This window comes from Podarcis filfolensis (assembly GCF_964270895.1).
Source record: "Podarcis filfolensis genome assembly, chromosome: 13".
Classification (NCBI taxonomy): domain Eukaryota; kingdom Metazoa; phylum Chordata; class Lepidosauria; order Squamata; family Lacertidae; genus Podarcis; species Podarcis filfolensis.
In genome coordinates, this window is record NC_139615.1 from 26,125,128 (window position 1) to 26,152,661 (window position 27,534).

Below are 27,534 nucleotides of genomic sequence, written 5' to 3' on the forward strand. Positions count from 1 at the left end.
TTTATTGGGGTGGGGGTCCAAAGACCCCTCGGTCCCTAGGAGTTGCCGCTGCAGGGATTGCTTCTGGTGGCAGAGGTTGGAGAGGACTGCAACGATGAATTCTCAAAAACAGGAGCATGTGGAAGGACTCACAGGCTCTGTTTAGCCCTGTGAAGATTTTTGAACATCTCAGCAAAACGGCAGAAATGAGAAGTGCAATGGCTCTGTTGCACCTCGAGTTGTAACATCAGGTTTGTTCATCTGCACAGAAATGCAGAGAGATGGACACACAACTTGCTCATGCCCTGGTGGATCTGAACTCCTCTAGGCATGGAGCTGCCAAGCTTCCAAAGAGCTTCCTTCTGTTCCTGTTCCTTTTCTCCTCAGCAAGGCTGCTTTTTGGGACAGCGGAAATAATCTATTCTGCAAGGCCTTTTCATTAAAAAAAAAAAGCAAAAGCAAGCAGCTCAGGCAATTGCCAGTTTCCTCCAGCGCTTTTGAAATGTGAACTTTGCCTCTCTTAGAGTGGACTGGGGTCATGTCGCGAGGAAGACTCAGAACTGTGCTTGGGACCTGCCTCCAGCTGCAAGCGAATGCCAGTGTTGCAGATAGGGGAGGGAGGCGGCAAAGGGTGGGGGCTCTCAAGAGCTATCTTGTGCAAGTTAAAGTTTTCTGTCTCAGAGCCAAGAGCTTTCTCGAAACAGCCTGCAGGGACAGATGGGAGGGGAGGGTTGGAAACCTCGTCTCATTCACTTGTTGCTCAATACGCTTTTGCCTTCCATTCAGCACGGCTCAGACGGAGGCTGTAGGAGCTAGTGTGTGCCTGCGGCTTGCCGGGCCCTGGGTCTTTTGAGGTGAGATCCCAGCCATGCTGGACTTCTACACAATTGCGATAGGGCTCCTGATCCTTCTGCTCCTCCTGGGGAATGTTTTCTTCCCCTACCTTTGGCTGGACTTGGTTTTCTTCTTCACCGTCCTTCGAACAGGATACAAATGCCACAGGTGTCTCAGCCGCAAACCTCCCATCACCTTACTGGACTTCTTCTTGGCCAAAGTCCAGAAGCACCCAGAGAAGCCCCTGGTCCTCTTTGGAGACGAAACCTATTCATACCGAGATATCGACAGGCGTAGCAGTCAGCTGGCCAGAGTGCTCCGGGACCACGTGGGGCTGAAAGAAGGGGAAACGGTGGCTGTTTTCCTCAAGAACGTCCCTGCCTATCTCTGGGTCTGGATGGGACTGGAGAAGATTGGCAGTGTCATGGCGTGTATCAACTATAACATCCGAGCCAAGTCTCTCTTGCATGCCCTCAGCTCCTGCAAGACCACAGTGCTACTGACAACTCCAGGTGAGTTAAAAAGGTGAAGGTAAAGGTAAAGGTACCCCTTGTGCATTTACACCCAAGGGGGCAACTGAAAGCCTGTTTGTGCTGCACTTGTCAGGCCATATAGTCACAATGGAAAGAATATTGGGGAATTCTCTTGAACTGTCCCCCCCCCCCGGTTTTAAAAGAGGTTTGATATGTCTTTTTCCATCCCTGACAAAATAGCACAATCTCTGTGTTGTCTGAGCTCCTCTGCACCTGAGCAGTTTCAGACTTTCCAAGGGAAGAAAACAACAACTACATTTAAAGGAGGGGAGGTCTGAGACAGTGATGTCAATCAGATGCCCTGACATTAATGAGGAGACAGGCTGGCGCAAATCCACATTGTGGACAAGCGCTTGAACTTTGACTACTGATCTCCACTCAGGTGCTTTAGCAAGTCTGATCAGCAGAGTTAATGCCCAGCAGAGTTCTAAATGCAGGCATCCCTCAGAGTTCGCCTTCTCCAAGGGAAAAGAGAAGGGGGATTCTGGGTTGCACCTAACACAAATGCAAAGCTTGATTGGGAAAATGGCATATTTGTTTAAGTGGCCATTCGTTTAAGTGGATCTACTCTGAGTATGGCTTACTTTGAGATCACACCCTTTGTTGATGAATCCACTGTCTTATTAGCCAGTGGCCAGCTCTGGACACCTTCCCCTCCCCAGATCAAGGTTTAGGGATTTAGTTACTTCGCTGTAGTTTGGAGAATGCAGGATCTTTGCCTGTTCAAGTGAGGCATTGCTCTTGATGCAAACTTTCAGTTGCTATTGGCTAATAGTTTTACCTTTCCCTGACTGTGGCATGGCTTCCATTACCTTTTTTTTTATTAAAGGAAAAGCTTTACTTTAAAAGCCATTTTCTTCCTCTTTGAAGCACTGTTGTTTGGCATTTTGGCACATGGATAACAGAACGTCCAAGTGTCCCTATTTTCCAGGGACAGTCCTGGATTTACAGAAGCCATCCTGGTTTCTGATTTGATCCTGGAATATCCCGCTTTCTCTTATGACGTTCCTATTTTCATCGGAGGAATGTTGGAGGATATGGAATAGGATGTCCCTATTTTCATCGGAAAAATGTTGGAGGGTATGGGATAATAAATCTCTTAAGTTGAAAAGAAATAAATTTTTCTCAGCTAGTAGAAGTAACAATCTTTCTTTGAGTATGGGTGTATGAGAGAAATTAGGCAGAGTGCAAAGGGAAAAGAGCTGGAGAAAGCATTCCTTGAGTAAGTAGTCATTATTTCAGTTGCTTTAGCCCTAAAAGAAAGCAAAGCATCTCTGAGTCTTCACCACGCAGGGTGTGTGTTTTCCTTGTTGGACTGCCTTCAGTGTGACCTCCCAAAAACGGGTTAGTTTAGTGAAGCAGTGTTCCAAGAAGAAAATAACAGCAATAGCTGCTGATGTTTGAGGGAAAGGAAAGGAGGGAAGAGAGAACGAATGGATATCCAGTGGGAGTAATATTACATTATCGACTCCAGTGGTTTCTGTGATGACATCAGTGTAACTGGCCAGGCAAAATTGAGGGTGCTTTGCCATTCCCACCTGAATTGCCCCTTTGCAACAACAACTAGGCAAGCTGTGTCAGTGTTATTATGGATTGATTTGATTTCCCACCTGCTTTTCCCCACAAAGGGCCAAAGCGGGTTATAATAAAATATGCCATTATGCAACAAATAAAAAATGAAGGTTAAAAAAGAAAGAAATTACGAAACATTCCATATCTAAAAAACAGTACAAACGTTAAAGAACCATTTCAGGGGGGAGAGGGAACCCACAATTTAAATCGATCCAATACGGATGCAGGCTGGGATAATTTGGAAGGCTTCTAGAAAGAGGAAGGTCTTCATTTGGCGCCGATAAGACAACAAAGACCTGCCTGTCTAATATGTAACAAGAAGAAAGTCCAAATGATAGGGTATCACACTTTTTTTCCGGAATAAAATGGTATCTTACAAATGATGCCTGGATGTTAAGAGTGTCTGACTCTCCCCAGGTCAATGAATCTGGACCAGGTGAGATTTTAATCCATGGCACCAGAGCCAAAGTAAACACTCTTGTGTACAAACAATTGTTTCTCTGAAGCAGAGAGGAAGAGACTCTCCCCCTTTAGACCAGCACACTAATCCTGACTCAACATCAATAGCTTGATAACAAGGTCAGGGGAGGCAGGGAGAGTGCATGGGGGCGGGAAGGGGTAGCTGGTTCCCTCTGTTTTCAGGGACTCCTAGTCATGATGCCTATGTTCTCCTTCTTACTGTCGGAGGCAGTCGGCCTCTGCTAGGAATCACAAGTGGGGAGACTGCCATTGTGTTCAGGTCCTTCTTCTTGAGCTTTAGCTGGCCACCGAGACAGCAGGACACTGGGCCAAATTGGCTATTGGCCTGACCCAATAGGACAGCCAGCATGGTGTAGTGGTTAGAGTGCTGGACTAGGGCCTGGGAAACCAGAGTTCAAGTCCCCACTCCACCATGAAGCTCACTGAGCGACCTTGAGCCAGTCACTGCCTCTCAGCCTGACTTACCTTACAGGGTTGTTTGTGGGATTAATTGAGGAAAGGGGAAGAAACCCGTACACCACCTGGAACTCTTTGGAGTAAAGGTGGGATATGAAAGCAGCAAATAAAATAAAAATAAAATGCCATGAGTTCTGAGGCATTAACAGGCTCAGAATATAATGATCGTTAGCAGCCAACAGTCCAGCAAGCACGGGGATTTGGTTATCAGTTCAATTAAACTTTATTTGCAAGCATATTCACAGAGCTGCTCTTGCACACATCCTGATCTAATCAGAATCCTCCTCCCTATTTCGCTTCCAGCAAGATCTGTACCAGAAACGCTTAAGCGTGCTTCTACATTTGCAGTGTTCTTAGTCCAAGTTGTTCATAAACCAAGCTGTTCTTAAACCAAGATACCACTGTACTTCTGTCTCTTGGAGGTGGCTGCCCTAGCTGCAGATGCAGGACCCCATCTTCTCTCTTCCCTCTGTTACGGTAAAATCTGGGTGCGAGGTTGCTCTGCCACCCAGCTCGTCGGACTAAGTCCGCGGGTCCCTGCGGAGGAAAAATGAGCTCAGCGGGAGACAGGAGCAAGATTTGACACTTTTACGAGTTCACAAGTTTTGGTTCCATTGTTCTCCCAGTGGGGAGCCGTCAGCAGCTTGTCAAGAGGTTAAATGAGGCGTGCAGGAGCTAGCTCTGCAAAGCGAATGCATGGTTCTGATTGGGTAGAACGCAGCCATTGAAACGAATGGGGGATACAGCTTCATACGGTCAACCCACAGTAAAGATAGAGCGAGAAAGAGGCTTAAGAGTTTGGGCTTATTTCGCCCATGTAGCAAAGGGAAAGGCACTTTATTTACGGGGCTTGGGGTAGAGTGTGGTGCTTGTGTAACGGTGTGGGGGCTGAGGGGTTGATGTAGGGCTGGGTGCCCTTGAGGTCATCGCCTCGGACCCTCTGGTGACCAGCGGAAAGGTGAAGGAAGGCATGCCCCCCCCTTCCGTATCACCTCCCAGGGAGCAGAACACAGCAATGGAATCCACGGAAGGTGCCAGCCCACTGCTGGGGTGGAGGAACCAGGATCCGAATGGGAGGGTTCAGCCTGTTTGCTCAGGCCCTGGAAGTGCTTCCACCACTGGGAGCTGATGCATCCTCCCTGAATCATCTCGCCAGGCATGAGACTCTCACAGCTACGTTTGCTTGGCCTTGTCTTTAAAGGTTTGGCAGGTGGCATCCCAATCTGTTGGGACAGCTTTTCTGAACTCCAAGCCCTGATCTTGGACTCTTGGATCTTGCTACCAGCCTGGCTAGCCTCGCTTTTGTTTCCATCTAGCCTGAGCATAGCAACCGCTCTGACTCATTCCCTGTTGCTGAGCTTGTTAGTCTTCTTGGCGTCAATAAAGAGCCCTTCCTTCCTCTCAGGAAGGAGTCTCTGTCATTGTGCTCTCAGCAGGAGCTAGAACAAGGACTCTTCTTATATTCTTATGAACTCACATCTTTGGATTTGTGCAAAAGAGCCCTAGTTCCTAAATGCAGCTGCTCCCCTGAGATGGAAAATAACTATACCATAATACAGTATAAGCTGGTCTGGGCTATTTCATTCATCGGTCTTTTTCTTTTTACGGGCAAAATTCACAGTTGTGCAGAGATATATGAATAAGCACCCCTTCCTCCCATCTTTTCATGCACTTAATCTTTCTGTTTTGAAAACAGTTGGGACGGGGAGCGATGGTAGAGAATCTGTTTTGAGTATCCTAGGCATTATCCAATAAAAGGCAGACATTTATATTAGCAGTTGCAGCCACAGTTCTGTGGGGTAGTTCCCCATTTTCCTAGGAACATCTGCAAAACCAGTTTGACCGGTGACCATGCGGTAACCTCAAATATTCTGAATTTGTACGTGCCAAAAACTACACCAAAGGTTACACAATCATAGGCGGACCTGAAAACAGGCACAGCCTTGCACATCTGTTTGATGGAAAGGCAGGATGCAAATTTAAGAAATAAATAATACATATTTTCAACAGGAGTGGGTGCAGGTTTTTCTGCTGTGCCCTAAGCACTGTTTTCCCCTTGCTTTCACTTCTCAAATGACACATGTACAGCCTTTTGAAGGTGAAAGTTGAATTACTCTTCCACTTTGCCTCGCTCCTCCCTATCTGATATTACATTTGCCTTGCCGCTCCCTCAGGTGTTAGCAAATTATATATTTGTACAGCATCCTTTTAAAAACACACACACACAAACAAACATGATTTTTTAAGGGTGCCTCCAGACTGTCAATATTTTGTCAGGGGGATTCTAGCAGATACCTGGAAATTTAGGTGGATTCAGGCTGCATAAACACTATACCTTTAAAGCACATTTGACACACATCTCCCCCTTCAAAGAATTCAGGGCACTGTAGTTGGTTAAGGGTTGATGGAAATTGTAACTCTGTGAAAGGTGAACTACAGTTAGGAGAATTCTTTGGGGGCGGGTGATTTAAAATTATATATTAAATATATAATGTGTACACAACCAAAAATACTCTGCCTCTCATCCCAATGAATTCCACTTTTTAAAAAGAAACACACTTTTAGTGCCCAGGAACAGGGAAATCCATTTGTTAGCTGTGCACTGGTTTCATTATTGCACTTGTGTTCATTGAATCCTTCCCTGACTAAGCAGATTTTTGTTGCTGCGGTTCCGCTGGCAGAGGTATTTCGGTGGCTGCTCCTGACAGCTGCTGCTCTGTCTCTCTCGAAATGGTTGCATTGTTCCAGGGCATCCCTGTAATAAAAGAATTAAAAGCTGACCCCCACAAGACAATTCCAGCTGGGACCACCAGTTTAAAAAATTGAGTTCCCTCTGGCAACATAGCGTCCAAGACAGCCTTTCCCCAACCTGGTGCCCTCTAGAATCCTTGGGCTATGTACACATTAGTGGTTTGAAATGCAGGAAAATCATTCCACCGCCACTACTGGTGCATTTTCATGTAGCTTTTGTATGTTGCTGTTCACACACCAGAGAAGGGGGTGAGGGTGTTATCACCTGAGGCTCATTACCTGAATTGTTTCCCTGTGCTGAACTCCAGTGCATCTGCACATGCTCAATAGCTGCCTGGATGTACACACCTCAGCTTAGCCACACCTTCCAATTTCAAATCGGATGGAAGTTAGTTTGAGGGATACTGCCTCAAACAGGGGTATTTCTCAAGAAGCTACAGGAAACCAATGGATTGTAGCCAATGTCATGTGCTCTGGGCTTCAAACACCAGTGGTGGGATTGTGTGTTGGAGCTGGAGTAAGCAGTAATGTGTACCCAGGCTTGGACTTCCATTAAACCCAGCCAGAACGGCCAAGAACGATGGGAGTCGTAGTCCAAAACATCGCGAAAGGTGGTCCAGTTCATTCTGCAAATAATAATTAGCAGCAGCATCACCATCATCTCCTCTAAGGCTGCTACTGGAGAATAAAAATCGGCCCATCCCATGAAAGCATTTAAATCTGAGCAAGAACAAATGGGTACTTTTTGTTGCTGAAAAATACTGAAGTATCCTTTCATCACTCATAGCAACAAATGAAAATTAAACCAAATGGGTTCCAAAACTAATGCACACTCCTGTCCCAAATGCTACTGTCTGGTATACAACTGCAATTCTGGTTATTCATAAGCAAACAAAACCATTCTTTATTGCAGATTCTGGGCAGGCTGCCTTACTGTCTAGCAGGATTTTCAGAATCAAGGGCCAATCAAGGGCCAATCTCACCTCTTTTCATGCTCTCTTGAAGATTTCAAGGCCGCCATTGAGGATGTCCTTCCTACTCTAAAGAAAGAAGGAGTCCGGGTTTTCTTCCTGAGCGAAGACTCCCCAACCGAGGGCGTGGAAGCTTTGCTGGGGCAGATCCAGTCCAGCTCAGCCGAGCCTGTGCCCATTTCCTTCAGAGCCAAAGTGACCCCTCAGTCATCATCCCTGTATATTTACACCTCTGGGACCACAGGTGAGGAGGAGAACGTCAAAGAGGTGGGGGAGGGAGCAAGGGGAGGGGAAACTTGGCTTGCGTGCCTGGAAATATCTTGTTTCCCATCTGCCCTCCTTCTGGGCACTTTTGAGGACGGATGGGGTTTGCCCATTCAGGAGGGGCCATAGCTCAACCATCAAGAGGATGCACATCACTTTGATCCAGCCCAAAGTGGATCTCAGTGTAGATCCCTGCCTGAGACCTCAGAGAGCCACTGCCAGGCATGTGTAAAACAACTTTAGATATACCGTATTGGCCCGAATATAAGCTGCACTTATTTTTCCAAATTCTGACCGTGAAAAGTTCAAGCGCAGCTTAAATTTGCGACCTTACAAAAAATGGGCTTTTACGGTATCACTGCTTAAACAGACATACAGTAAAACAGAACAGGTGTGACTGCCTGCAGAATTTTAAGGGAGTGGCTTGTATTCGGGTATTGTCTTTTTCCCCTCCCCCCCTTGAATTTTAAAGGTGTGGCTTATATTCGGGTGTGGCTTATATTCGGGTGTTGCTTATATTTGGGCCAATATGGTATCTCTGATTCAGTCCACACAGCCTCCATTGCCATGCAAGTGTCAGGCCGTTTTGGCCGTGAGACCGTCACCAGTAGGCTGGCCAATGGCACAACATCTATAAAGAGGGCAAAAGAGCACACAGAGCTGCATAAAATCCCCATAGCTCATTTATCTGTGTCAATGCAAATTTAGAAAGACTTAGCATATGCAATCCATTTCACAACAGCGGGGAAGACTGTGACTAGGGGCATTTGCAGAAGAAGGGCTCCTGGCACTCCCCCAGTCACGACACTTCTGCTATCACATAAAGGCGGAATTGCAATAGACAGCGTACACAATCAGGGATGTTGTGCTTTATTCCCGTGGAACCACTCCGACCAGTCTCAGGTCCCGGACCAAATTTATGTTGACTCAGGATTGAGACAGCGCAAGATCTCATCAGGTCACATCAGCAGTGGCGGAGCTTCATGCTCCAGCACCGGGGAGCAGAGAGCAGGCGGGGGCATGGCTGGCACACATCTCAGGGGCCTGGTGCGCATCCTGGGGGTGTGGTGTGCCGCCTGTGGGGGCGTGGCACCCAGCGTGGGGGGGGGGATCCAGCCACGATGGCACACCACCGGATCGCACTGCCGGGGGTGGTGCGCTCCCCCCGCCCTCCTCTTCCGCCAGTGCACATCAGGTCCAAAGTCCGGCAGCAGTGGACTTTGATAATCTTTCATAATATGGTGCCCTGTGCGAGCCCAAAATTGACACCCCCAAATGGATCTTCTCAATTATGGATCCTCTCAATTTTGTGTGCCCCTCCCCCCCGGCTTGGCGCCCTCTGTGTGGGAAGCGCCTGCACCACCCTAAATCCGGCACTGTACATGGAATAAAATAGACTCTGTCAAAGGGTGGGGCTGTCCAAGTCCTATTGATAGTCAAGACAAGACAAGACAACAAAATAGGCTATAGGCGGATCTAAAAGCTGGTAGAAAAAGAATTCCTTTTCTGTGTCTGCCCTTTGCTATTTTGTGGTTGAGAATGTGGATAACGTTATATTGGGGGGACAGGGACAGAAAGAAATATGACCCCTGCAAATTGTTGTTTCTCGCTTGATGGAGTCATTTCGGATCATCTTCCTTCTTTTTAATTTCTGCCTGCCTCAAGGGCTGCCGAAAGCGGCTATCATCACCCAGTCGAAGCTGCTCAAAGTGTCCCATATGTTTCGCATGTGCGGGGTCACTCCTAAGGATATCATCTACCTCCCGCTGCCGATGTACCACTCAGCTGCCCTTCTTCTTGGGACAGGAGGGTGCCTGGAGGTTGGTATGTACAGAATGTTTTTCAGTGAGCTGGCATGAATGGGTGCATAAGGTTTTTTTGTGGGGGGAGGTCAGAATCTGCACTCAGATCCTCAGTCTATGAATATGGATCATATGATCCTCAGGATCCCTTCCAACTCTACAGTCCTATGATTCTGCAAAATCCATCATTGCACATATAGGCACTTGCCTGTTACTAATTGGTGATAATTTCTATGCAGGCAAGTAACAGATGGGCACCCCCCGTCCTTTCGCATTCAGCATAGAAATGTAGTGTGCTGCTGCAGGAGGGATTGACCTCTCTGCTTGGCATGCAGAAAGGGGATAAAGAAAAGGTTTTATCCCTCTCTCATAATGCTAGAACTCGTAGACACGCAACGAAGCTGAATGTTGGAAGATTCAGGGCAGATAAAAGAAAGCACTTAATCGCTCAGTGCATAGTTAAACTTTGGAATTCACTCTCACAAGAGCCAACTTGGGTGGCTACTGTTATAAGAAAAACTGCTCCTTTCTTCCTTATGGGGTATTGAAGAGCCAATACAGAGTCTTTAAGTAGGTTCTCTATCGGTAGGAGAAAATAACAGAAGCCAACCAGAGAATATTGAGAAGCAAAGCAGCTAGGAAGCCTGATCTTTAATAAACAACAGGGTCCCCCACTCCCCCACGCAGGGAGGGAGGAGAGGAACCCAGAACATTGGTGTGCAAGCTCTTATACAGACATTTGAAATTGCCTACCCTGTAGCTCAAGACCACCCCCCAAAACATCATACATTCATCACAGAAAGAGGTGGTCCCCAGCAGAAATTAGAACGTGTTGCTTCTCTCCTGTCTGTCAGGATACCTGATAATGCCTTATCTGATTGCATTTCCTGGGTAGCCTGGCCATTCCTTTGAGATGGTAAATACATAGTTCCTGAATCTCTTACTCCTATTGACAGTGTGCTCAGCTTAACAGATACTTGCCAGACTGTATTTACAGAGAGGTGTAAGCTCCTACAGTCCAAAGACAGTTAGAAAGCTTTTCCCATTTCCTTCCTCCTTGCAGATAAATATTTGAGGTCAATTTGGGAGAGTCAAAATGGCTTCAGGATTGTCCTCCTGTATGAAGGGAGAGTCCTGTTGTGCGCAGCTCCTTTTGTGGGTTCCCCCTTGAGGCATTTGGTTGGCCACTGTGAGAACAGGATGCTGGACTAGATGGGTCACAGGCCTGATCCAGTTCCTGTGCTTGTAGAAATAGACAACGCAGCACAAATACAGGTTGCTAGGGTTGCCATGTTTCTAAAATTGAAGATCTGGACACAAAAATTGTTCAACTTTTTTGGGAGGAAAAAAAAAATGAAATGAATTTTTAGGAAAATCACCCAAAACGACACTGCAGGCATGGGTTGCCATACGTATGGATTTTCCTGGACATTTTTGAGATTTTTGCCCAGACTGCAGTATTCCGGCTATGTCTGGGAAATTCCGGACGAATGGAAATCTGAAATGTGAGAATTTAATTTAGCCATGACGTGTGTGCTGGGTGCAGAGATACACTATTGGCTGCAAAGCCTGCGCTCCTCTCCCACCACTCTTATTTTCTTGAAACAAATATATTGCGAAACGAAACAAAGTTTTGGGGTCAGCACTGAATCTTGTACTGTTAGCTTCTGAACCACATTGTCAGAAATGTCCGAGCGGAGTGCTGAAATAGGGGAATGTGAATGCAGGGCACTGTTTTATTGCAGGTGCATTCCACATCGTGTTCTCTACGCGATATTAGTGCACTAGTGGATTTATTCTGCTTTTTTGGTTGCTTTGTGACATTTCCCCAATGCTGCCATATTATTGCTGTCTAGGGCAGCAAACTGGGACAACCTCTCCTCTGCCCCAAATATTTGTGGTATGAAAAGTTGAAGGACTTCAGCAGGAAGTTACAAGAGAAGTGCATATACTGGAACCAAAGCAGCACAACTGTCTTATAAAACTTTTGCAGGTCCAAACAGTAATGAAAGCAGAATCACTTTCTTTCTTTCTCCCCCCCTCCCCAAACAGGATGCACAATTGCCTTGAGGTCAAAGTTTTCTGTTACCCATTTCTGGGACGACTGCAGGCGATACGGCGTCACTGTGATCCAATATGTTGGAGAAATGATGCGCTACCTCTGTAATGCACCAAAGGTAAATGAGAGACAGGTTGGGGGGGGGAGGGTAAATGTTGCCAAGAAGCAAAATGGGTTCTCCTGCTCAGTACTGAATCCCTTACAGCAGGTGGGTGCATGCCCACCTGCCGTACACCTGATGCTGCAGAAAGCAGGGAGTTCAATGCTTCTCGGTTTGGATGTGTCAGTCAGTTGCCATGCTTAGTTTTTGGTGAGCCAAAACCCTGCAGAAAGTGTCAGTTGATGTGATATTTCTGCATTGAATTACAAAGCTATTGAGACCGAAAGGTTTCATGGACCTCTGGGTATAGGGCAGTATATAAATTCAATTAATAATAATAATAATGGAGGATGATTGTAATTTAAAGTTTATTTTGGACTCTGCTATACAGCTGCAAATCTAACTTTTAAGTGCATTTTGAGTGCACGATACAAATATGACGCTAGATGGCAATGGTGAGCTTATGGCAAATTCAATATATTTTTGAAAACTTTTTTTAAAAAGCATTTTTGCAGCTTTTTTTAATATGTGTCTAGTTTCCACCTTTGTTTTACTGTGTCTTGTGTTTCAAATTGTTGTGAATTGCCCCAAAATCATGTGTGATGAGGGTGTGTGATGTAAATCAAATAATCTGAATAAGATAGGATAGACTGGAGTGGAATAGGGAAGCTCTTTAGGTACCCGCAAGATACAGCTTGGACTCATCCACTTTTGCTTGACCCATATTTTGATCATATTGTGCACCAATTAATTTCTCCAGGTTGGATGGAGAGATTTTTTTGTTGTTCTGCAGCCGTGCTTTGCAAAAAATAATAATAATTGAATCTTATCTGGTGAATTGAAGCTCGGTTAAGCAAAACCTCTCTTCAGATTTTCTGCACATCTAATGAAATTCAGTGGGTAGGATCGGATTTTCTCAAGGCACCACCACGGAGCAGTGAGAAAAGCTCTCTGACCCGGGGCAATTAACCGGTACACAATATGATCAAACTACGGCTCAGTCAAAAGTGTGGTTGAGCCCTTTGTCCTATTCTCCACAAGTTGCAGCCTCTCCGTTGTATCTTTTGAACCGGCTGAAGTTTCTGAACCGTCTTCCTAGGCAGCCCCACGCTGCAGCAATCTAGTCAGAAACTTACAGGGCACGACAAGGCGTTCTTTTTGTGAAAGTTCGTTAGTGTAACCACTTGGAGCAATTCCTACTCATCGCCAGTGAAATGGCTATCCATACAGCTTATAACCACAGTGATCACCTCAATGTGTTTCTTTGTAGACGGACCGTGACCGAGACCACTGCGTGCGACTGGCAATAGGTAATGGCATGCGTGTGGAAGTCTGGAAGGAGTTCCTGCGTCGATTCAAACCTATCCATATCCACGAATTCTATGGTGCCACAGAGGGGAATGTTGGATTTATTAACTACATCGGGAAGGTTGGAGCCATGGGAAAGACAAACTTCCTCCACAAGGTAATGAGGGCTAAGCAGGAATTTCCAGGGTGTGTTGATCACGTATGTCTAAATAAATAATGTCTTATCTTCTTCTTTGGCGATCGCTTGTAGCAGAGTAGGATTGTCTTCCATAAACACAGTTTTAACAGTGAGTCCATAAGTGACTGTGGAGGCCAGTTCTGGACCCACACGTCCTTCCACAGTGTTGGGTTGGGTTTTTGGAAGACGCCTGTGCGTGAATTTGTTTTATGTGTGTAGATCAGTGCACGCTGATCAACACACAGTCTTTGCAATAGGGCTCTGTTCCGATGGCATGAGTAGTCACGATGAACCGGTAGATCCTATCTGCTGCAGCTTTCATCCGCCTTCACAGCCGTTGTAACATACCGCTTGTTATCACCTGCCTGTTCTGCCGTTGAGGACATCTTGGGTCATTCTTTGTCTCACTCGCTGGATCATCACCTTGTGACGGTGAGCGGGTTTGCACATTCCTATGACCCTTGTGAGCGAAGCCGTTGGGAATCTCGTACTCGCAACAGGGTCACCCAAGGCGGTAAGATCAAAGGGAAGGAGCTAGACAAAGAATGTATTATAGAATTCCAAGGTCCCAGTTAAACATCCCCAAACACTCCACTCTAATTGCACACCTCATCTTCTGGTCTCTTAATGCTGCCTTCAGTTCTCTCTTCAATAGCCACCTTTTCTGTGTAGACTTTGGCACTATAGTCTAGGAATAACCAAAGTGGTATTCTCCAGATATTGGACTGGATTCCTGACTAGGGCAGAGCGATAGCTGGTTTTCAACATTGTTATATATCAACAGCTAAACAAATAGCGATATACCGATATATCACAATGTCCGAAATAAGGATGGAACTATGTAGAGGCATTTGCTTCACGGTTTTGCCTTCATTGTGATTTTTGCTGGCACCTGGTCTTGTGATTCGCTGCCTCCTGCGTGAGGTGGGGGAGAGTTGAGTTAACAGAGTTAATAGGGGCTGTAGGAATCAGGAGAGGCATTGGCTGGCTTCACTGTTTTGCCCACCTTGTGATTTTTGCATAGCACACACACACACACAATTTGTGTTTTTTTTTGGGGGGGGTGTTATTGGGTTGCTGTTTTTATTTTTATTAGGTATTTTGTTGTTTTATAACTTGATTTTATTCTGTGAACTGCCCTGACACCCCCGGGTGTAGGGTGGTATATAACTTCAATAAATAATAATAATATATTGTCAGGTCAAAAATTACAAAGCCAATATCACAATATGGACTTCAAACCAGTTTTGGACAATATATTGATATATCACCTGGCCCTATTCCCGACCATTGATAATGACAGCTGTGGAGAGAGGAAAATAACCATTGAGCCAAACTTGGCCCTGCATCATGATGTTGCTAAATCATGTTTTGGCACCTGAGACTTCTAAGTGTTTTTTTTTTTTTTTTTTTGATCAAGCACATTTCACAATAAAGCGTTTCAAAGTGTGCCAGAAAATATTTCCAATTAATACAGTCATACTTCATGTTATGTTTGCTTCATGACATGTTTTTTCAGGTTGCGTCCTGCAGCGACTCGGGAGTACCAGAAAGGGTTAGTTCCAGGTTTCGCCACTCGTGCATGTGCAGACGCGCAAAATGATGTCACGTGCATGCACAGAAGTGGTGAATCACAACCTGCATGTGTGCAGACGCGCCGCTGCGGATTGCGTTCTATTAATGTTGCGAATGGGCCTCCGGAACGGATCCCGTTCGCAACCAGAGGTACCACTGTATATGAATTTAGCAACAGGAAAATGCCAGCCAATTCAATATGGATGGATCGAGGGTGGGGGGAGATAATGCAAGACAGCCGCAAAGTTAGCGAACTCTTTTCTCTATTACATTATATCATGTATTGTAAATGCTGCTATCATAATTCCCTCTATTGCTGATGTTCAGGCTGCCAATGCCATTGGTTATGTTGCTAAAATGTCACCCCCCACATAGAAGAGGGAAGATGTCACTATCTTGAGGAAATGGAGCACAGTGACTGGAATCCTGAACAGGGAGCAACCCGTGCTGCAACATTTTGTTGCGGATCCTACTTGTCTACACAGTCGTACCTTGGTTTTCAAACAGCTTAGTTCTCGAACATTTTGGCTCCCAAACGACGCAAATCCAGAAGTGACTGTTCTGGTTTGCGAACTATTTCTGGAAGGCGAATATCCAATGGGGCTTCCACAGCTTCTGATTGGAGCTTCCTGCAGCCAATCGGAAGTCGCGCCTTGGTTTCCATTCCGGAACGGATTCTGTTCAACTTCCAAGGTACGGCTGTAGTAATAGTAAACTCAATTTTCTAAGTGTGGTTCCTTCTGAAGCCAAAGTAGCAGTACTCACACAAACAAGTACTCACACAAACAAGGAAGATGTATCAGCAGGTTCCCAGGAACTCCAAGGTTTGTAGAAGTACAAAAAAAAGGAAACGTTTTTTTTGGGGAAAGAGGGCTCTGCATACTCTTCGGGCAGAGAATTATGACAGGTTGTTTTTGAGAGTGGAGTGGGGAGAAACCAACAGGGAGAGGGAATGGAATGGAATGCCCTGAAAAAGGGCATGGCTGGCTGGAGTCCTAAACTTCATGTTGCAACATTTTGCTGGAGCGCCCGCTCAGATAAACTAAAATCAAAGAGCAGGTTCCAAAGTCCAGGTCAACAAAATGAAAAATCTGCTGACACCCACAAGCTTTATATAACTGTGTAAAGTTAATCCGTTCAGTCCTGAACTTTGAACTATTTTCAATTGAAAACCTTACAGTGATTTATTACCTCGATTGAAAAGCAAATAAATGTGCATAAGGTGACTTAGTTTAATAATCACCCCTCCCAAGAGGAACTCGGGGAACTGTAGTTCTGTGAGTGGTGGCATGCGACTAGGTTCCTCTTCACGAATAATCCCCAGCACTCTCACCAAACTACAATTCCCAGAATTCCTAGGGGAGGGGAGCCATGATAGCTAAAGTGACGTAGGCTTGTAGAAAGTTCCAAGAGCTTTCCCAGGTGGCATCTTGAGGGATGTTTTTGAGAGAAGGGCAGAAAACGCAGCTTTACCCAACACCGGCCAGAGATGTTGAGCGCACCTTTGCCCAGTTTAGCAGAAGCAGTTACTCTCCCTCTGGCCTCTTGGTTACAGAAATTAATGCCAACATACCATATTTTTCTGTGTATGACATGCCCCTGTGTATAAGACACTATTTTGGGGGACTCAAAATTAAGAAAATGGGGGAGGATTGACCAGAGTTGTGGAGTTTTTTTGTGGGTGGGGAATGCAGTAAATCACTAACCCAGAAAATCACTCAGCACCAGCCAATCCAAAGCAGCCCTTGCCGCAGCCACCAATCACCCACCAAATTGCCACTGACAAGCTGCAGCACGCGGCTGCAACCAATCACTCATCCCCCCTATGCACTATCGGTGTATAAGACACACCCCGTTTTTACACCTTATTTTACAGAACGAAAAGTCTTATACATGGGAAAGTACGGTGTTTCACATCTGGCAACCAATATGCCCTTTTGCTTTCAGAAAGTTCATGGGTAGACAAGTCTAAAAAGCGCAGGACACAAACTAAGCTCTCCTACCGCACTCTTTGGGGGATGTTGGTGTTGCTGGTCGAAGGAGCTCGAGGTGTCTCTGTCCAGATCTGTGCAACCCTCGCTTTCCAGGGGCAGTGCTGAGGAGAGCAGCAGTGCCAAGGAGGAGAAGCCACAGTCCAGGTGCCAAGGACCTGGCTCTGGCCTGGGGGCCACTGGTTATCTTTGCTTGAGGTCAATGATCCTAGCTGTGGTTCCAGGGCGTTGGACTCAATGACCCTTTGGGTCCCTTCTTGTAGTTCTATGGTTCCATAAAATGCTTTATGATCCTGGTGTTATAACATGCTTGCCTTGAATTTACACCTTATCATCTCATGCTTTCCTTTCTATCTGTTCCCCTTCAGAAACTGGCAAAATTCGAACTGATTCAATATAATGTTGACCAGGATGAGCCGGTGAGAGATGAGAAAGGATATTGCATCCCAGTGGCCACAGGTAATAAAACAAGCGTACATTTACATCCACACCATAGGTTTAAAGCACTCTTATGCCACTTTAAAAGCCATGGCTTGCTCCCAAAGAATCGCGGGAACTGTGGTTTTGCAAGGGTGCTGAGAACTGTAGCTCTGTATGGGGTCTCCTAACATCTCTCAGCATTCTTGACTTCAGAATTTTGGTTTCTCACTTCAGCATGCGTGTGTGTTTGGGTCCAGCATCACATACAAGCACTAATTTTACATATGAATTGCGCAGTCCACAAAACTCTTAGGCGCATTACAGGAATTTTTTTTTTTTAAATTGTCTATAGAATTTCTGGAATGTCTTTTTCCCAAGAGAACTCAAGGTGAATTATAAATGATTAAATATAAAATACGTGGGGATACTTTTGAAAGTGATCCGGAAACTACAATTAATCCAGAATGAAGCAGCTAGACTGGTGACTGGGAGTGGCTGCTGAGGCCATATAACACCGGTCCTGAAAGACCTACATTGGCTCCCAGTATGTTTCCGAACACAATTCAAAGTGTTGGTGCTGACTTTTAATGCCCTAAACGGCTTCAGCCCAGTATACCTGAAGGAATGTCTCCACACTTAGCGCTCAGCCTGGACACTGAGGTCCTTCTTCAAGGGTCTTCTGGTGGTTCCCTCGCTGCGAGAAGTAAGGTTACAGAGAACCAGGCAGAGAGCCTTCTTGGTAGTGGCACCTGCCCTGTGGAATGCCCTCCCATCAGATGTCAAGGAAATAAACAACTATCTGACTTTTAGAAGAAATCTGAAGGCAGCCCTGTTTAGGGAAGTTTTCAATGTTTGATGTTTTATCGTGTTTTTAATATTCTGCTGGGAGCCGCCCAGAGTGGCTGGGGAAAACCAGCTAGATGGGTGGGGTATAAATAAATTATATATAAATTAATAATAATATTCTGAACCAACTCAGAAACAAATGAAGATTTAAAGAGTTTTGTTCTTTTTAAGGAACTATCCAGTTTATTTTAAGACCAGTAATGTTCCAAAGGGGTAAAAGCACTTTTGTGTATGCACTATACTTTTAAAGAACATTCAAAATGCATTCTTTCCCTAAAATAATTCTGGGTATTGTAGTTAGTTGGGGGATGCTGGGAATGATAGCTCCGTGAGGGGTAAACTTCAAGGGGAAGGCATGCAAAGCTACCTTTTCCATTCAGCTCCTGTACTCTAAAAACATTGTCCTTTATGAGTGAAATTATTTAGAGTAGTCTGATCCAGTCAATTTCACCACTGTGTTGATTTGTTATGGGGCATGGGGAAATAGAACAGAATTACAAAGGTTCTCCTTCCTTCCCTTCCAAGGCGAGACAGGATTACTGGTGGCCAAGATCACTAGCCATACCCCATTCTCTGGCTACGCAGGAGACCGACAGAAGTCGGAGAAGAAGATTCTCCATGATGTTTTTACCAAAGGAGACTGCTACTTCAACAGTGGTGACCTCCTGATGCAAGACCATGATGGCTTTCTATATTTTCAGGACCGGGTAGGAGACACTTTCCGGTGAGTCCCACCTCTCCAGGTGGGGTGGGATCTGCTGCACTTGGTCTGCCGAGGTTGCAGTTTCAGATGATATACACCGTATTTTTCTGTGTATAAGACGCCCCCATGTCTAAGATGCCCCCTTTTGGGGGGGGACTCCAAATTAAGAAAACACCCCTCAGCACTACCCGTGTATGAGACGAGCCCCAATTTTAAACCCAATTTTTTGGTTAAAAACCCCTAGTCTTATACACGGAAAAATACGGTATATCTGTTGTTGGCATTATGCCAGGTATAGCATATAACACAGTGCAAATTTATGCAAGGTATATTTAGAAGCAGGGGTAGTACTGAAATGTCTCGGGGACAGGCCCCTGACACAAGCCTGCATGAAATTTGCATTTGCTCATTTATATTCATAGATGGAAATTTCTGCATGGCTGCGGTCTCACTGCCCCTTTGCTTTGCAATATACCCGGCAGCCCTCAAAGCAAATGGTTGAGGGGAAAACAACAGGAGATCTGGCTGTCGGTGCAAACAGACCCACAATTAGATTTTCAGGGTTTGTCCTTGCCTCCGTTTGCCCCACTTCTGCCCCCTTCCACTCCTTATGGAAACTCGATCTTTAGCACCAAATGCAACTGGATTTTCCACGATTGCTGTTTGTTCCGATTTATTACTAAAGAGTGGGTTTTCCAGGGGGAAATGACATGGCAAAGGCAAAATCACTCAAACCCATGCCCAGAAAGCATGGGTTTCTGGTTCTGATCTGCAATGAACACTGTCAGATTGTTGCTGAGGGCCACACCTCATGTGAAAGCCCCACTGTTGATCCTGGGAGCCTCCTTAGTGGGGTAGGAGAGCTGAAAAGAATGCCAATATATTTCACATCTGGCAACCAATGCACTCCTTTGGTTTCAGATAGTACATGGGTAGACAAATCTAAAATGCCTGGGACACAAATTTTCACAGCCCTCTAGCAACTATGGTGGCTTGGTTACCAGAAGTAATGTATTTAGCATTAGCAAAATACACACCAGGAGATTTAGTTTGGTCCAAATCAAGTATAAACTTCCAGAGTCAACATTAAATACATCAGTTCTGGTAAATGAGCCTCCGCAGCCACAAGAGGGCTGTGGAAATTTGGGTCCTGGATTTTTGACTCATCTGCCCATGTCGTATCTGAAACCAAAGGGGCACATTGGTTGCTGGATGTGAATTCCCCACCCCCACCCCAGCTCTCCTACCCCACTACCTGGTCCTATTCTTCCTCCTTCTCGCTGTTGCTGCTTGCTCTCTTGCTGACTCTGAGCTAGCAGAAGGTGTAGGAAGAAGCAGGGATGTGTGCCTGCTTTGGTTTATTCCGCTGTTTTATTATGGGGCTTAAATGGACAGACATTGAGGGGTGAGCACACAGGAGTGTGCCAACTCTGCCCCCACCTTCCTGCCACCCTCCACAGATTTAAAGATTATGGCACAATATTGTGCACAAAGCACTTTGAACACTCAAGAGCGGGAAAGAAATGCTGTGGTAGTTGCTCTTAACGTAATAGGCATGCTCTTCTCCCCAAATGGTAACTGTTCCCCTCTCTCTGCAGCTGGAAAGGGGAGAATGTGGCCACCACGGAGGTTGAGACAACCTTGGCAACGCTGGAGTCGGTTCAGGAAGCCAGTGTCTATGGAGTGCCGGTGCCAGGTGGGTCCTGAAGTGCCATTCTTAAATGCAACTTTGGGCAGCCAGAGTTAGCATCTGTGGCATCAGGAGATCTGCTCCACAGCAGCAGGCTAAGGGAAGAGGTATTGAGGATAGTCCATTGTACCCACCATCTTTGGACACTGGCACCATTTCCAGTCATGGTTTGAAGTGCCTGTGAGTCCCACGGTCTATAGAGCGCAAGGTGTCTAAACCAGAGGTGGGGAACCTATGCTGCCCCAAATGTCACTGAACTCCAGCTCCTATCTGCCCCGGAAGGTATGGCCGGCAGCTCGCCTCTGCTCCCCCTCCACTGAAAAAATGTCCTTCACCCACAATGCTTCCACACTGGGCATTCATTGTGGAATAGCCGCACTTCGTTCTCTCTCCTTATGGTGGATCTGCAGAACGGGCTGAACAGAGTTTTAGAATCGCAGAGTTGGAAAGAACCCCAGCGGTCATCTAGTCCAAACCTCTGCACTGCAGGAATCATAGTTAGATCCATTAGGTCAACAGTGTTTATTTCGAAATGCTGCTTTATTTTTATATGCTGCTTCTCCACTGAAGAGATACAAGACAGTGAATGTAATATGCAACACTTTCACATCGATAGATTGCATCAGCTTGTAACACGAACAGAAAACCTGCCCTGGCCACAAACTATACCACTTCTTCTTCCTTTTCCTAATGGCCCTTCTCCGTTTCTATTAGTCCCACATTAATACTGTCAGTGGCGCAAAGAGTGCAAGAGAAGCTGGAAGGCATGTCTCTGTTGACATGTGTAAAATGTTTTTTGCTAGCTACAGTGGGAAGGAAAGCTGGAAAAAATACACAACTGGCAACTAATGGGCCCCTTTGGTTTCAGATAGCACATGGGTAGAGAAATCTACGAAGCCTGCAACACGAATTTTCACGGCCCTCTAGCGGCTATGGTGGCTCATTTCCCCAAAGCAACATTAACATGTTTTATTATGTACTGCTGAAGGAGGGTCCATTTGCACATCAAGGTGCAGGACAAATGTCTGCAACTGTTGCACGTCTAGAGCAGTTAGTTGTGACAAGTGAAACACCAGGACACAAGCACTTTTTTTTAATGTGATAAGTTTTATATTGCAGTTTCCTGCAACAACATCCTCTTGTTTGTTCCCTGTCCAGCTTCCATTTTTCTTTCAAATCTCAGAAAATCTGACTTAAAAACAAATAAGAAAATTCCATAGAATAGCTGTGCAATTTTCCCCAGGTGTAGATGGCCTGTAATGCTGCTGTTCTAGTGGGTTATGGCTTGTATAGATTGTTGTAGCCATTTCCTGGCTTATGCCACTCTCTAGTGGGTGCCCAGTCCTAGAAGATATCAAATAGCAAAGCACTCCCCAGCAGGGACAGGGTTGCAGATGGAGCACAGTGGAAACAAACCAAGGTCAAGCATGGAGAGTCAGCCAAGGTCCAAGGTATAAACCAGAAGCAACATCAGGCAACAATCCAAGGCTAATAGCGCAGGGAGTTCAGGCAAGCTGCAGGAACTAGAATCAGGAGACAGAGACCTGTGCTGTTGCGTGGCAAGTTCCCGTCCCCCCCAAGTGGAAATAATGACACACGACACAATTATTAAGGTTAATGGGCTAAAAAAGGCCACAGCTTTATTGGTTACAGGTGATGAGTGGTATTGGCTTAGGCATTCGTCCTAACTGCCTATATCTGACTTCAGCCCGTCCGCTTGAAGTCCGGGAAGGGTTAACCAACAGTAGAGGGAGTCCTGCTGAGGCACATCAACTAGGAACTCCCCCAGGGTCACCGATAGGGGGCGTGCCTTAGGCCCTCACCTCCCCAGGCTTCGGACAGGGCCACACACCCCGGAATCCTTTATCGGACTACCCTTCAATATGCGGGGCAGGTGATGGCATTACCTCCCCTCTTCCATCTACAGAAATATACCAATGCCTAGCCGCCAATACCTGGAAAGTTATGACAGTTGCTACGAGGTAGGCGAAAACCAAGTGGCTGGTGCCAATTTGCCAAGTGGAAAAATTCCTACCAGGCCCCTCAATGGCAACCAACCAAGGTCCATAGCAAGGTCAAAGAACAAAACCTTATAGGGTGGGAGGGTGGGAAAATCAAACAGCTGATGAGCGTCAAAGAGGAAGATCCCCGGCCGCGTCCTGCCTTTATAGGGCAGGCCACGCCCCCTGAACCAGCCGATTGGCCTAACAGGGGGTGACACGGCTCGCAATCCCCCCCAATCGTGTGGGGGCTGGCCTCCACCCACCTCATGCGTGGTGGGGCTGTGAAGCCCGCAACCTCACCTCCTCCGAAGGGCAGAAGTGGCTTTTCCAGCAACTGAAAGGCTCAGGAGACTCTTTACTCATGAGCTGTGTGTTGACTCTGAGTCTGTAGCAGAGGTGCATTTAGGGGAGCGAGACACCACAACAACGACAAACAACAGAAGCGGAGAGGTGAAGGGGTGCCCAAATTTTTATGTCACACACATGCTACGTCATTGCTCTTCAGCCACAGACCTGGATCTTACACACACACACAAATTTTCTGTTTTACGATTTAAAATACTCATTTATACATCCTTGACATACCAATGACTTCCCTTCTTCTCTTTCCATGGTTCATTTTACATATCATAAATTCCTGCATATTTTACAGAAACTATACCATTCAGTATTCCATTATTACATGCATCATAACTTATTTACACTGTTGAATTTATCTTAATGCTGCCAGTGTTTTCAGGTGTACACAGTTATTTCCCATATATTCAGTAAAAGTTTTCCAGTCTTCTCTAAATGTATGTTCTTCTTGTTCTCTTCTTTTTTATGTCTGCAAGCTGCGCATATTCTGTCAACTTAAGTTGCCATTCTTTTTTAGTTGGAACTTTGCTCATTTTCCATTTTTGGGCTAACGAAACATGGGCCGCAGTAGTGGCCTACATAAATAACCTTTTTTGACACCTGGGAATTTCAGTCTGAATTATCCCCAACAGAAAGGACTCTGGGGGTTTTTTTCTTGGGGGGGGGGAAGTACTTTTAAACATATTTTTCAGTTTGTTATGGATCATTTCCCAATACACTTTTACCCTTTTACAAGTCCACCAGGTATGCAAAAATGTTCCCTCAGACCCAGATCTTTCAATGCTGGTGTTCTTGAGGACTGGGGTGGTGGTGGCTCCCACTCTTCCTTTGATACCACCAAGGGTTTTTCAGCAGGCCTTCCCTGAGAAGATCCCTCAAGGGGATCCTCAGTGCTAGTTCTAAGAGACCCTGCGTGCTCCTCAAAGTCCTTGGAGTTCACCCTCTGAGGACTCTACATTTACCAGGTCAGGGCTAGGCATGGCAGTAGAACCATTTCCTTCTCTATTGTCTATTTCCTCTCTAGGAATTAATTCTACTGCTTTAATCCTGAGATGGTGAACCTGCTACCCTCCAGATTCTATTGGACTCCAACCCACCAGCCCCAGTCAGCATGGCCAGTGATCAGGGATGACAGGAGCAGCAGCCCAACAACATATGGAGATCCACAGGGCCCCCTGCCCCTACTTTAGCCCTCTTTTTTAACACTGCCTTTGGATCCTTTCTTTTTCTCCCTCCGCACACAAAAATAATTGTGTGTGTGTGTGAAGTGCAGTGGGGGCAGGGAGACATAGTATTTCACCCTTTCTCACACAAAGAATGGTCCCAGTGAAAACTGTCTCCCTCCAACATTTGGGGCAGAGGAAATGAAGGCTGCACACTTGGCCACAGAGTGTTAGTTTTCTGGAAGCAGAGCTCTACTTCCGCTTCTAATTTAAGACAGAACAGCTGTGATGGAGATGCTGTCACATCTGGAAGCCCCCCTAGAAGAAGCCCCCATTGGGGCTGTCTTTTATCCTCGTTTGTGTGCAACATGTGGCTCCACCCTTAAAACATTCCTCTTTTTGGTTTGTTCCAGGACACGAAGGAAAGATTGGGATGGCATCCATATGCCTGAAGGATGGGCTGCCCTTTGATGGGAAGGAGGTGTATGCCCATGCCAAGGACTGCTTGCCAAACTATGCTATACCTCGCTTCATTCGCATCCGGGTAAGGTGCTGCTCTGTTGCATCACTCTGTATTATTAATGTTGTTAGCTGCCAGGAGTGAGCCATCAGTAAATCACATGGGGTAGGTGAAGTTAACTCTTTGGTACAAAAAACAGGATCTGCGCAGGAGTGCCAGGCCTAATAAGCACACCAACTCTTCTTCAGTAGGTCTTGCCTCCATGAGGCAGTGGCGGAGAATGAAGGTCCCTGCCTTCCCACAGCTGTCTATGTCACCTCCTCTTCCAGCAAGCAATATGAGACTGCTCCTGCATGCCTGTCTCTGCTCCTCCCACTTCATGCCTCTCCTGGTTCTGAGATACTAGTGAGGAAAGGAACGGGTCACAGCAGGAGGTGGAGACACCTATGCTTCTTCACTAGTCTGTCCCATCTCTGCTTCTTGGCCTCCCTCCTCTCCTGCTTCTGCTTCTGCCTCTGATTCCGGATTTCTCTCTGCCGCTGCCTCTTCCTGCTCACTAAACCCTGTTACCTGTTAGCTCTCAAGAAGCGGGAGAGTTAGGAGGCAGCCAGAGTGTTGCTAGGCAATCAGCAGATAAGCAGAGGACTGAGAGTGTGTCGAGTGGAAGGGGGAAGGCCAGCCTCTCAGTCCCCATTCTGGGAGAATGGATAAGGTCAGAGGACAACGGATGGGCAAGAGGGGAAGGGCTGGAATTTAACGTCCTTCCTGCTGTGAAAGGGGCGGAGATTCAGACTGACCAACTATCATCAATGCAAGCAGGCGAGAAGCCGTGCTCTGGATGTGTTTTTTATAAATAAACGTAACATAAAACTGTCAGAGAGTCATTACTTCTTATGAGGGCTTGCTTGCCTGCCTGAGATGATTACAGGTGGGGCTTCATTCATGCTTCTGTACTCACCCCAGTGCCCTTTTTCACACAGGACATGCTGGAGACCACAGGCACCTTTAAGCAGCTCAAAAGTCAACTGGTGAAGGAAGGATTTGACCCTGTCATCATCAGGGACCCTCTCTTCTTCCTAGATGACTTGGAAAAAAGTTACGTGCCAATGACTCAGCAGATCTTCAGTGCCATTGCAGAGAAGAAACTGAAGCTGTGAACGCCTCTTTAGCTATCCTTAGTAGCACAGGAAACCTAAGAACAACTAGAGCACTGAACACTTTGGTCTGGGAAGGGCATGCATGCATCTCCATGAATTCTTGAGAATCCTGCACAAGTTAGTTTGGAGGACCTTTTTTTTTTTTAAAGGAGTGCCTGGTTTCTTTTCCCCTGTAGACTTTGTCCTTCTGTGTTCACACAACACACTTGCTCTGCAATGTATATATTGCAAACTACATACATGAGGCTGTCACCGGGGTCCTCTGCTCCCTACCCACTGGAATGTTTTTTGCGTGTTATCACACATTTGCATGTAGCTGTGCACACATGTACAAATGTGGTCCAGGGATTAATGTTAACCTGTGCAGGAAGCAATCTTCGCCAGTTGCCACTTTTGTGTTTGTTGCAGGGAGATATCTGTGTGTCATTTGCAGAGATCTTCCAGGCAATATGTTTGCGGAGCATTAATCCCACCCTATTCGCAACAAACAATTGCTATTCTGCAGTTTCCAGTGCATTTCCCTATCACTTCCCTTACCAAAAGTTCGGGATTTGTGTTTGTTTGTTTGAAGCATGCTTGCTGCACAAGATAATAAAATCTGCTTTAATTGCACAACCTCAATTTGCTGGTATAGGATGGAATCCCACCCACAAAATAGCTACAGTCTGGAATTGGCCGCAATTGATGGCAACACATTTAAATGCTGCCACTTAAATTCAGGTGAACCAGCCTCAGAAAGCACAGTGTGGTCTTCATGCTTCTAGGCTGGAACCTCATGGAGGAACCATCACGTTGTCTTCTCATTAGTTTGTGTTTTCCTTTTGTATTTTTATTTTGTGAACCACCTTGTGATCTTCAAATGGATTTAATAAATAATATTAATGATACGACCAGATCATTGCGCATCTGGAACAACAAAAGAACTAGGATCGGTGCTTCATTTCAGTAGGGTTCCAGACATGGCATGGTCTTGGAATGTGGTCCAAAAGTGATGGTTTTCCAGAGATGCTGGAAAAGGCCACTGTCATCTCAGAGCATTCTTCTGAGTCAGTGCACAGAGGATTTCAGCCACACCCAGTCATCGGTAGATAGAGCAAGATAGATATAGGATGGGTGTAAAAACGTAGGCTGGAGGCCTTTAGGAAGATAGGGCAGGGGGATGAAGGAATATACTGAAAGGAGGACTGGATGATTTTTTTTCTGGGGGTGTACATATGACAGGAGCTGTAGCTGGGGCTGCTGCACTGAGCTGGAGCTTGCAAGGAGCAGATCAGAAGCTGCTTTATACCAAATCAGACAACTGGTCCATCTAGCTCAGTATTGCCTACCATACACAGACTGCAGGAGCTGTCCAGGGTTTCGGGCAGGTGTCTCTCACAGCCCTATATCTGGAGATTCTGGGGATTAAACCTGAGGCCTTCTGTATGTAAGGCTCTGCCACTGCACTACAGCCCTTGACCTAGCCATAACCAGATGTACATATATGCAATGTTCACAGAGGGCAGCATTTGGCCTGCACATATGTCAGGATGCTGTCAGCGGCTCCTGGCTGGTTGCCCAGGAAAGTACAAAGACAAGGGAAAGTTTCTTACCGTTCTTTTTTTATTTCAATCTTTACAGCAGAGAGAGGCTATAGAGCCCAGCCTCTTGGATAATGGTATTGTCCTGAGTGAATCTCTGCCCCCCCCCCGTCTCTCCCACTTCCTCATTCGTCATTCTCATTGTCTTCTCTACGGGTGCTGCTACGTGTCCTTTGTCTTTGAGCTCTTTGCTATCCTACTTTTAAAGCTCACCGGATTCTGAGAGATGGAGGGTCTGGAATGCCTTCTGATGATGTTTCAGCTGGGGGTTGTTCTGGCTGCCCCATGATTTCCCAGCTTTC

The 27,534-nt window shown here is 46.1% G+C and overlaps 1 protein-coding gene and 1 long non-coding RNA gene across 2 annotated transcripts; one reads left to right on the forward strand and one right to left on the reverse strand.

Annotated features, from left to right (window-relative positions):
• The first annotated feature begins 725 nt into the window (after nucleotides 1-725).
• On the forward strand, nucleotides 726-26,575 carry LOC310746621 (long-chain fatty acid transport protein 2-like). The gene is made up of 10 exons (XM_083580570.1): nucleotides 726-1,325; nucleotides 7,611-7,820; nucleotides 9,506-9,664; nucleotides 11,695-11,819; nucleotides 13,072-13,266; nucleotides 17,222-17,312; nucleotides 18,645-18,843; nucleotides 20,421-20,518; nucleotides 24,449-24,579; nucleotides 25,476-26,575. The coding sequence occupies exons 1-10, from the start codon at nucleotides 848-850 to the stop codon at nucleotides 25,650-25,652; spliced, it is 1,863 nt and encodes a 620-aa protein (XP_083436696.1). The 5' UTR covers nucleotides 726-847; the 3' UTR covers nucleotides 25,653-26,575.
• LOC310746729 lies at nucleotides 4,196-7,547 on the reverse strand. Its single transcript, XR_014540780.1, has 3 exons — nucleotides 7,469-7,547; nucleotides 4,847-7,356; nucleotides 4,196-4,321 (listed from the first exon to the last, which is right to left on the reverse strand). It is a non-coding gene; the product is annotated as an uncharacterized lncRNA (long non-coding RNA).
• Nucleotides 26,576-27,534: the final 959 nt, after the last annotated feature.